The sequence below is a fragment of the Charadrius vociferus genome, unplaced genomic scaffold (assembly GCF_000708025.1).
Source record: "Charadrius vociferus isolate BGI_N301 unplaced genomic scaffold, ASM70802v2 scaffold185, whole genome shotgun sequence".
NCBI lineage: Eukaryota > Metazoa > Chordata > Aves > Charadriiformes > Charadriidae > Charadrius > Charadrius vociferus.
In genome coordinates, this window is record NW_009648955.1 from 2,897,712 (window position 1) to 2,909,896 (window position 12,185).

Sequence of the window (12,185 nt, forward strand, 5' to 3'; positions counted from 1 at the left end):
TGGCTCGTGCCTTGCTGAGGAGGGAGCACCCTCGAATTTAAGCAGTAAATTTAGGTGGGGAAGAAAAGCCACCCTTTATTTACACTAGCACTGCCGAAGTGATAAATGTCACTGCTAAATACTTCAGAGGCATTTTGTATCAGAAATATCTCTGCCCATTTTAGAGAACTGGAAACGTGCATTTTAAAATATGCCACTGTTGCTCTTCAGCTCTTCAGAAGAATATTGTTTGGTTTGGTGTCATGCAATATTATCATGGCTGGCTTATTATACGTTTTGGTGACAGATCAAATACTTCAGTGTGTCTTTTGCTCTGCCTACCAGATGTCATTACCCACTATAACTAACCCTTCATGTAGGCAGCTTTCCTGGCTCTTGCCTTGCGCTGTAATTGTGTATTGTGCAGTGAGGAACGGGCATGCTAAATTTGTCTTTTAAACACTGTGAAACTGTCGTTCAAACTGCCCTGTATTTGACAAGAAATCCAAACACAGTCCACTATGAAACACAGTCAAATACTCATACATTTCACATTCTAGACTGAATTACAGGATAATGTGTTTATTAGCACTTCTATAATACAATAATAAATAAGCAAGCACAGTTCTCCTATTTTTCACCTATGTCTCTATAATAGAAATCTTTGTAAAAGGAGTCAATTACCTCAGTTCTTAATATAGAATTACTTTAAAGATTCTATTTCTTGTACTGAAGTATTTTCTTACCCTAAAGAGTATCTATAAAATCTCAAATGAAAAGCATGCCACTGTGTATATATATTACACAAAGTGGTACAGTTCAAAACCAGGCGTAAGGCTTTCATGATTGACAGTTACTGATGCTTTGGTTATAATAAAGACTATGAGTCAAGCCTGACACCAATAAAAGCTATTAAATGTTTTTAGAGGGTGCATGCATGCATTGATTTCAGTGAAATTGTCTTGATAAAATCTGAAAAATCTGTTACTTAATTTTACTCATTTTACCTACCCACAGAGATATGATTACCACTTGCTACTCCACCCTCTATCTTCCGCCCATTTTAAATTTAATTTCAGATTTACTGTTCACTACGTACACTGGAAAGATGTTAAATCTTTGGTTACCTCTGTATATTTGTAGCACTGCTCAGCAGTGCATTCTGCTTTGCTGGTAGGATTGCTGAGAGCAAAAATAATAGGACGTTTGTTTAAAGCAGCCATATCCTGAAGAATTTCTTTAGTAAAAGCACCACCAATCGCAGCAACTCCTAAAGAAGAGAAACACAAATAACAAGCAGACAAATGCAATAAGTCCAAGGTAAGACATGCATGTCAATTTTAAAAGACCAGAGCTCCTTCTACTGCATACCTCCCTCTTTAAAATGGGAGTTCAACATTTTTCCTAATGTGGCTAAAACAAAGTTTTGTGTAAAAGCTTTTGCAACAGTGAAACTTCAATATTATCCCTAAAATAAGGCAGAACCTATTCACCCCTGTAGTTTGGTGAATTTCTCATTTCACTTTTCTCAGGCCCTTTATGTAAAATAGAAATGTATCACTTAACCAGCAGGTAAGGCCAATAAGGAGTAGAAAGGTACAGCTCTGACTCCTAAAGTCTCGTGCATCACACTGGATAGTTTCTCCCAAATCCAGTGTCAGATTTCAATTTTTTCCTGACATGATGAGTAAAGTCCCTGCCTTCTACAGCTGGTCATTCTGCCATCTCCAGCCTCAGCTAATGAATAATCCCTATTTCGAATCTAAGGCTTCCCTGACAGCAACAATATTTTTTTAATACATCACTTTCCATTCCACCAGAGATGCTTTTCTATTCTTCATATTGTACTCACATCCAAAAAGGATGGGGTAGGGTGGGTGGTGGTGACGCTTTTGAGATGCCAATACACCTGTATTTCTGCCTAACCTACAAGAGTTGGGAATCCAAGGATCTGGTCCTTGCTCTCCACACCTTCAGTGAAAAACAGATAAACAGACCTTAGAGTAAACCTAAGGATCTTTATGTCCAGGGATGCCTCTATCATTCGGTCTGTAGAGAAGGTAGCCTCCTTCTTGCTCAGAGCCCCCAGTGCCTGGTCTGCTTTCCATACAGCATCTGAGTTTCAACAACAGGAAAAAAGCTGTTTTACCTCTCTTGGGGGAGTAGGAACAGATTCAAACCCAGGCCAGGAGAGGGTTTCTTTTGGGTCATACTGTAACCTCTCTTCACTCATGCACAAATGAGGATGCCAACATTGCCCACTCTAAAAGGACAGCTTGGTGCCTGCCCGAGGAGAGCACAAGGTACTTGGAGGGAGGTGAAAGGGGTCCTCACCTCACAGACCTGCCTATAAGGTTATACATGCTCCAGGACTAACATTTCTTAAAGGTGTCAGAGTATTTTCCGACTGCTTCTACATGAAGCGTAGTATCATCTTACAGAGACATCTTCAAGCACAGCCTGTGCCCTCAACAGGGAGAGGTGGGTGCCCCACTGAAATTCTCTGAATTGTTTTAAATTCAGCTTTCCCAAGAGGTCTACTGAAAGCCCAAGCATCTCACAACAGGCTCTTTAGGTGCTGTTTAGGTGCTTAATGTGGGCCCGATAATGTCTAAGACCCATTTGAGTTTGTGTCTGACCAAATCTCCTTTATTCTGATCCCTTGGTAACAAAAGAGGCAACTCCTCAATTGATGCAAATCAGTGACTTGTCTCCAAGTTTAAACATCTCTTGCTCAAACATTTCTGTCACATACTACTCTTTTTTGCAAATCTGACCTCTCTATACTTCACCTTCTATGAATGGACAAGGATGCTTAGATGCAAAAGCTCTGCTAGACCAGCTGGACCACTGTCTGTTTGATGAACAGTTATGGCAGTCATGATTTTGACACACTTGTTTAAGAACCTGTTATACACCTTAGTTTCTGGTTAAGTCTGCAGTTGCCAAATGTTTAATGTCTTTTAAGAATGCTTCTGGACAGCCAACAGTAAGAATGACAACTATCTTCAGATATAAAGTTAAAACAAAATGGTCTGAACAATCTCACTTACTATTTACCTTTTGGTTTTTGTTTTAAAATTGCAATTTCTTATATTTGGTCAAGCTAAACTAAGGCTTTTCCTTGAGCCATAGCAGGTGATGAAATTTATGAGGATTCTCTGAGACAGACTTAAGTAAAATATTGGGAGAAGGAGTAGCAACATATTTCCCCACTACTCCTGCTGCCCAAGGGAAGATACTGAATGACTGGTCCTCCAAACCAAAAAACCCCCTCAATATTAATTTTCATTGCTGTTTCTGTTGGAAGATGCTTCATTATGCAGTATGGCTAGGAGAAAGTGACCTTGTGGGAAAGTGCAGCATAGATTTAAGATATAAAAATGACACACTGTAAAAATCCACATTTCATGACAGCAAACATTCCCTAAGTGTCCACACACCTTTATCTAGATAAATGTCACAGGTAATTCAATGTATTCTTCTATTCCACTAGCTTTTTCAGCCTTGTTTTCTACTAAATAAATTCTCTAGACTACTTGGTCTCTGTCTTGCAGTCATATCTTTATGGAGCATAGAAAAAGATAAGCTTTATTTACCACAATCATGATCATTGTCAAAAGCAGATTTTACTGAACAAGGACCATGTGGTCCAGGCATAGTCGAAAAGGTAACTCTTAAAATGTAGGATAATTTTCACTGTGGCATTTCAGATTTCCCAGCATCTGATGAATGATAGATGAGTTTTCAAGTCTTATATATTAAAGAAATTATTTAAGAGTACTTGCAGTTCATTCCTGAAACTTTCACTGAAATATAATAACAAAACTGCAGAGAGATGAGCAATCCTTTACTGAGATCCCAATCCCTGCAGCTTTTATAAAAGAAAAAGTCTTTGTAAAATCTGTGTTTTGGTCTGCACAAGGACTGGTGGCTAAGGACCTAAATATGAGGGAAAAGAAGATTCAGCTACAGCATGCTCATATTTGCACAGCTTTACATGTGCTTAGCTGAGTTTTCTCAGTCTAAGTTCGAGGTTATTTGTATTATACCGTCCATATTAAATCAGAAGTAATTTAGGAAGGTGATAAGGTTCTCCATCAGATGTTTAATAAACCAACTCGGATTATTCCCCCTGTAAAATGGATGGCTTGGAGTGAAAGCAGTGTTACATGCTTGGATAGTTACTACTTGTTCAGTTGCTTAATAGAGTCCATTATGCACCTAGTGTTTTCTAAAAACACACAAAGGTAAACTCTGTTCAGAGGAACTTGATCCTGTCTTCAGACAAAGCCACATCCCCATTTTTTCCAAAAAAGAATAAGGTCATTGCTTTAAAGTAAAAGAAATTACCTATTAGCACAGATGGTTTTATATCTTTAACAACATCTTCTAGATTTTTCATTTCACCATGTTCATGGGCAAAACGTTGTTTCTCAGATGTTAATGAGGCACGCCCCTGAGTGAGGAAAAAAAATATTTATTATAAGTTTAATGGAACCTAATATCCTGGGATAATCAGCTTACAAAGTATCTGGTTCAACATGTCCTATTTTCATTTCTACTTTTGCGTCTATCCCCAAATACTGTATTAGACTGAGTTACCCTGTGTACAGGTAACACACCTAGGATAATTTAGGACCAAGCTATTTCTCTAAGCAGTAGGTAAATTAAATTAAATATTTTTACTTTAAAATCATAACAGCTGTAGAACACCACTGTATTAAATATTATATGCCAGCATCATTAATTTCTTCTTTGAAGAATTTTTAAAGCTGCTTTACCTGTTACATTTGGTCAAACGCTTAAAGTTTCTAATGATAAAGCACAAAAATATTTATATAGCAAATAGTACTGATGTACCAGGGTGAGGGGTATTCGTAACTAAGCAAAATAAAACTAGTTTATCCTAGCTTTTTCAGCTTTGCTCTTGTCTGAAAGTATAGAGGCTATATGGGGGAAGTATATAGACTATAGGAGAGCCTATATTTTGCTCCACATTTTTCATATTTAAGTCATTCATCCTTAAGAATGGAATAAAACTAATTCTAACCAGATGTATGGTGTACCGTTTTTGCATTAGCAAAATTGATTCAGCTGTGAAACAACTTTTGCCCTGATCTATACCAGCAATTTCCACCCGCTGATGCCCAACAAAGTTTCCAAATGGAATACAATAGATGCAGAAAAAGGGTCTATAGAGTAGACATTGACATTGACTGAGCTGCAAACGGGATTTGAACTCAGTATAAATAACGTGGAGCATGGGGCAAGAAGGGGCCAGAATTTGCGAAAATTATATTAGTTGCTTAAATACGGGGACCTCCGTTTGTATACAGGCATCTGAAAATTTCGGCAGAAGAGTTTAAAATACATACACCTCCACCCCTCATTTTATTCTTGTGCCTACAGAAAACCTCACCACAAAGGCATTTTTCAAACACAAATCTAGAAGACAGTGCTAGCCCCTCAAACTTCTTACAATTTTAGACAGCAAGAAGCAGATTATACAGATATATAGGGAAGTACACGAGGAAAATGGAATGCTAAATGTAATATTGACCAAATAGCCAGAACAGATACACATCATCTCCCCAGCCACATCTTTTCCAACTGATAAGATTAAAGTTTCCTTAATCTTAGCAAGTTAATTAAGACTATACTGAAGTATTGGAACAGAATTCATTCCACGATTCCACCAAAGTCTATGAATTTGACAATTTTGGCTCAATGCAGGGCCGTGTACGCTATGGGATTCAAGCCGGGATTAGTTTTTTAATGGTATTTTTGCTTAATTTTAACAAAAATGAGAAATCCCATGCTACATTTCAGACCCCGATTCTGCGATGTGGCAATGTGGGGTTGTGCCACGTTCCATCACTCCTCTGCTGGTCCTCGGATGGCCACCACAAGAGCTGGTAGACAGGAGGAAAGGCCGTTTTCCATTTCCAGCTGCAAGAAAAGCGTTTCCATCCTGAGGGTACCACAGGAAGCTGAGGAAGGCTGTTATGTGGTCGGGGCTGACGGAGCTGGTCTGCCTCACAGGCCGCCAGCTTCTCTTGGCTCACCCTTGATTACAAGGAATTTCCAGAGGTTTCTCCTCTTCTACTGCTTTTTTTACATGGCCAAAATGCAGTTTTTAAATTAAGAGGGTTATGTCTGGATGTGCTTATACGGGTCTTAAGTGTTCTCCTAGAGCGATTAGCACGGAAATAACTGTGATATGGGCACCTGGTTTCCTTTGTGGGTAAAAACTGAAATTCACAGCCTCCAGAGAATACCTCAATATTAACATTTTTTGGCATATTCACGCTCAAATCATTCCACCGTCAATACACATTTTGAAGTCTGCCATTTCCCAGCACCCCAGCAGATGTCCCCACACTCTACACACACGGTTTAGATGCATCTCATTTCAAAGCTGGCATTTTCCTTACCATTTTCAGGGGGAAAATCTTAAGTTTTCCTTTTAGTCACCAAAGAAAAAGAAAAAGAATTTATGGCTTCCAAGCCAAAAGCTTGTTGGTAGGAATAACTCAAAATACCATAAGAAAAGCCACTTTTCATTCTAATCAGCTGGTTGGTTGAAATCGAAGTGCTTGACAGACCCCAACTTGGGGGCAGGTTTTCTGGGGAGCCAGGAACGGGCGCTATGGGCAACCATCTGCTCCTCTGTTGCTTCTTATGTTGGTTCCTTAACAGCTTATCAGGCTGCTATTGAGAAAGCCAGTTTTCAATCTGGTCTTAAAATCCAGCCTCCAGGAGACTGTCCTGGGCTACCAAGAAAAAGGAAATCACTTCTAAGAGTTGTGACCAGCTCATTCTTCAGGCTCTGGCAGGCTGGTAGCTCTGAGCGGCTCCAGGATCTGCAGATCTGGGCAGATCTCTCAGGAAAGGCGACCTCTGATTTTTTCCACAGTGCATAACAGCTAAGAGGCCAGGCTTGACATCTTAGTGGCAAAAAATGTTGATACTCTTTCATTTTCATTTTTAATTGAAACAAACAACCAAAATCCTGCATGAAACAAAGTTTCTTCTTTATACAGTTTTACACTTGATTGGCTTTCAAGGAAGTACTTGAACATTTTCAAATTAAGATAATGGCAGAGCTGTTAAAACACTTATTGATGCAACACCCAGCATTCAAAGCCCCATTTCCTACTGACATTAACGATTATGTCTCTTTTAATTAGCTACAAAGGCAGCTGGATGCGATCCACTGCAACCCTTTCTGAAGCACTGGCTAAGCAGATGGGTCAGTTTAGGTCAGATTCACTTTTGCCTTATCTTAATTTCTATCTGCCCTTAATTTCACACAGGGCATTCTACCACTCTTAAAAAACAAAACACAACAAACCAAACCAAACCCCAAAAAACCCCTCAAGATAACCAACCCCCAAAAAAACCCTAAGAAACCAAAAATCCCAAACCAAACCCCAAACATATTTAAATTTATTTCTTTATTCAGCTTTGGTCTGAATTAGCTTGATCCCATTAGTCAGAATGAATCATGTCTCCAAGTAAATATTTTTCCAGTATATTAACCTAGAATGAAATCTTAAATTCTGTGGCTCAGCAGAAATAACAACAGATATGCACATAGAGATTTTTGCTTGGAAAATGCTTATAAAAGAAATTCTATGGTTAGGGTTGGGGTTTTTTTAATATATATTTAAATACATTGTCAGAAATGTGTTTTAATTGTTAATTCAGTGATACTAAAGGAGCTACATAACACCTCCCTAAAAACTGTGTCTGAGATTTCAAGACCAGCCAGCATATTTGGTTACAAAACTCCAACAATTTAGATGACAGTGCTTTAGATAGTATTTTTTCCTACCCAAACTGGCAAATTCTTAAGTTCTGGTCTCTGCAAAGTGCAGAGGTGGCAGCAAGAGCACGGCTAGTTTTCCTGTGTGCCCTGCAAACAGGGCAAGCAACGACTTGCGGAAAAGAAGAAACAATTCCGTTTTGTGCATGCTTAACCTCAAACTAAGGGGTTGCCAGTCCATTTAGTACAAGCTTCCAGACATCCGCCCCTGAATGCCTATAGCCAGAATAAGAAATCACAGAGTTTTTGTCAGTCAGCAGAGAGAAGAGGATGGAGCCAAAATGCAGAAGTTTCAATTCTGGATTTGTGTGGCTTTCTGTCTTGTTTCCCTCCTGACAGTGGAGAGATGCAAAGCGGATGGACCCATCAGTGCAGAGCTGCTCTGACTGAAAGATCTTCCAAAAGCACAGAGCCCATCTTCTGACATTTCCATTTCCAGCCCTGGCTCAGCTAGCTCTGTACTCTGGATATGTGCTTCTAGGAAATGTGCTGAACAGAAACAACACAAGGCAGCACAAATCAGAAATTGCTCTGGTCTGCTTGCATCTCCATAAGCCTAAGACACTAACATGGTGCACAGCTCACTGGTATTTCCCTTCTTCTTTTAATAGGGAAAGGAAAAAATTAAAATACTCCATACAAAGAAAGAATTTGAATGAGCTGCGGGGTTCTGTCTATAAAGTTATGACTCTCTTAAGTGGAAACATCATCTTCAGTCATATTCGTATTTGTCTTCTAAGTCCACTGCCTTACTCAATTAGCATTATTAAAAATTCATTTGTTCAATGAAAGGGGCCCAGAAAACTGAGCAAAGACGGGCCCCCTCAATACAGTCTCACTGCAGCACTTCAGTGTTTGCCGCACAGGAGAGGCAAGCATGAACTCACAAACTCTTTCAACAGAAGAAAGAAGGTAAAGTTAGAAAAAGAGGCTGTATATCCTTCTTGCTTTAACTTCCCAAATGTATTCAGCATCCCAAGAAAGAAATTTAAAAAAGCACCAATATTTCATTATATAACTTTTCACAATGCTATGTGTTTTTATATTATTTCATTTTCTTTCACAGGATAAGTAATTTGAAGGGGCATTATGATAAGTTTGCTTGAATAAAAAGAAAAAACAAGCAAACTACATACTAAAGTACCAGGAAGGTAACTATAGCATCTTTAATGCATACTCAGGCTGCCTGAACAAACTACACAATACACCTTCACCAGAATGCTGAAGTTGTATATTAAAAAAAACTCAAAAAGATTAATAAACCGTAAGTCCAAAGTCTCGGCGAAAATGTCAGAAATTACTTCTGAGGAGAAAGTATCGCCACTATCACAGTATCATTTTGTACCAAGAAACCTATGGGATATTTTGGATTTGAACAAAAGAGAACAAAGCAACCTGAAAACAGATATGTTGCTATATTAGAAGTCACCATGGTATCTCAGATGGGAAGTAATATGAGCTAAATTCTTTATTAGCAAATGAGTTACAATGTGGACTGGGTTAAGTCAGCAGATGAAGTCCAGAGATAAAGAAACAATAGCAGCATTCTCTGATGGTGACATTATGTACGAAAGATCTTGGCAATCCTAAAATGTCTATACTCCCTAATGGATGAGAGTCATTCGTATTATATATTATTATTGCAAATAGTAAAACAAAGTCACTTGGACAGCAGGACCTTTTAATTCAAGGAGCAAAAGGAAATAACAGGACTCAGTAGTTAACAGTTTTATGAAAAAGTGCTTGTCTTTGGGATTTGAACCGAAAACAGTTCTTAGTTTAAAGGAGTTTTTTGGTTTCAGTGGCTGATCAACAGCACAAGAAGCTAAGGAGGTACTGGGATCAGGCTTCAAGCAAATGTACATCCCAGTTTCCACAGAAAGTTACTCATATCATCATATTATAGAACCAAATTGAGGCTCAGATAACAAACAAAAATGACCCACCAATAAAATCCTGAGAAAATTCATAGAAAACAGCTGTAAAAACAGGAGAGCAGACTGCGCAGCAGACATCTATATGGGATATTACAAAACAGGAGGCAAATTTTACAAATACCACCAATGTGAAGCCTAATGCCATGGCCGGTTTGAGCTGCTCCTGCTGGGGCTGCCCTGTGAGCCAGGGCTGAAGAGCAGAGCAGCTTTATGTCAGGGAGGCGAGAAAGGCAGGGCTGGAACCTCTCCAAGCTTTGCTCTCTCCATCAGCTGGGAAGCAGCTGAGAATAAGCCAGAGCACCCTGATGACTGCACTGTCCCACATTAGAGGCGGCGCTGGCACTCGTCCCGTCTCACAACCAGGGAGGCACAAATCTATTTATATAAACACTTGCCTCCATTTGACTGTGTCAACTGCAGCTTATTTAAGCAAGAGAACAGAGAACAGCACACAGATAAAGTAATAAATTCATCTGAGGTTCTTAAATACTGAAGACATGAGGACCACAAAAGACATGAGAACTGTAGACCGAAAAGCAAAGCAGTCCATTAGTAAGTTGAATATTTCCACCTGCAAACTGTTTTGGTTTTACTTGCGTCTTTCCCGTGAGTTCCCTATTACAGAGTTAAGAGCAAATTAAAACAAACCAACCAAATTAAAAAAAAAAAAAGCAGTTGTTAAAGCATCAAGGAAGAAGGGGGAAAAAAAGATGTGGTTAAGAATCATGGGAGAAGGTGGTGAGACATGGTTTCTTATCTGTTTCATCACACGTAAATCCGTGGAGGGGACAGGCCAGCCCATCCTCCCTAGCCAGAACTCCAGGAGAGTACCGGTTATAAGGAATCACAAAATGTCCAAAAAAAAGGTGGAGGTATGGATATGAACTCACTGGTCAGGGGTGACTGAAGCCCAAGGGCTTGCAGGTGACAGGCACTCCTGTGCTACCTTGTTTAGGAACCAAAAAGCGGAGACATACAAGCCTCCCAAATCGCCACACCGAGGCCCTAATTATAAAGTGACTGCGCCTCCTGATCAGGCCCATCATCGAGCACCCAAAGGTGAAGAGAGCAGATTAAAACCAGATGAGGCAACTTGGGACACTGAGTTAATAAACAGTTTGTTGCCAACTGTGTGAAAAAACACAATATTTTGTGGAGATAATGTCATAATGGTTGGCAGTAAAACATATGATTTAGGTAAGAAATGTAATTCTGATGTTGACTTTAAGACACATTGTTAGAAGATTATGGCTGTTTATTTAAGTCCTGTAAAATTTATAAAATACTCTTTCCACGTAAATAAGCATACATGGTTAATAGGCAGGACAAAATTTATAAAGACAATTATTTCAAGAAGAAATGATCTGAGAAGCAGAGCGAGTCAGGAACCCACAGAACAACAGAAACAAACCGGAGCAAAACAATCATTCATTTCAATAACAGAGCGTGAGCAAAGGAAATCATAAACCATCCAAATTAGGTCACCGTCTCATCAGTACATCTAATGTGCACGATGTCAACAAGGAAACAGTTACATGCTAACAAATTTAACACCTGAATTTTGGGGGGCATCTCTTTTAGAGAAGATCACATGGGTATTCCTTGAGCACCTCCCCCAATCATCCTTTCACCCTGTCCCCACTTGTTTGCATATATTAGTGTCCGAGTATGAGTAATGCCACAAGTGTTCAAAGACAAATTAATGCTTCCTTTCTGCAAAACTTATACTTCTTATACAGCAAGATAAATGCAAGATGAAACTGCACAGATTAATTCCCCAGACAGAGTAACTAAGAGAGCCAAAAGGATTGCTTCGTTGGGATACTACACAAGTAAAGTAAGACAGAAACTGCATTTTTTTGACTAGAAAAGTCATAGCCACTTGCAGTTAGCTATAAATGAACTGATCAAGGACAAAAGTAAAGAAAATAATTGATTGTTGATAAAAAGAAAGCTAGAAATAATTAAAAGTTAGCAGAACGGGCATACATAATATCAAGTGGCATCTACAAGTTAAGATTAAAACCATTATAAAATTAGTAGGTAGAATGAATTCCTATTTTTTAAGTGATTATTGCTAAAAAATAAGAAAATTCAGTAGCAATCAGACAGTCCGGATGGGATTCAGTTCAATATTAAGATACTTGATTGAGAGCTCTAAAGGCTCTTTCATGTATTACAGGAGGTCTGCTGACTGGAATAGGAGTGACCCCACCTACATGGCACTGAAATTCTGCTATCAGTCCCAAATGCCCTTCTTTCGCTTCCATCGTTCTCTAAGCAAAGATTCAACTATGTAAGCATCCAGCTTTGACCAAACCATGAACTTTAATCGGGGTGATATCCACTGCCAGTTAATTGGTTGTGAGGACCTTTTCCAAATAAGATTGCCAGGGATATTCAAACAGGGGAAGGAAAAGGGAAATGAAAACATTTTA

The 12,185-nt window shown here is 39.0% G+C and overlaps 1 protein-coding gene across 1 annotated transcript in view; it reads right to left on the reverse strand.

Annotated features, from left to right (window-relative positions):
* The window catches only part of ME1 (malic enzyme 1, NADP(+)-dependent, cytosolic), a 139,063-nt gene that overhangs the window by 11,882 nt on the left and 114,996 nt on the right, over positions 1-12,185 (reverse strand). Inside the window, exons 9-10 of the mRNA XM_009887468.1 lie at positions 4,333-4,438; positions 1,107-1,249 (exon numbers count right to left, since the gene is read on the reverse strand). Of these exons, the coding sequence (XP_009885770.1) occupies positions 1,107-1,249; positions 4,333-4,438 (249 nt within the window). The remainder of the gene's footprint in view (positions 1-1,106; positions 1,250-4,332; positions 4,439-12,185) is intronic.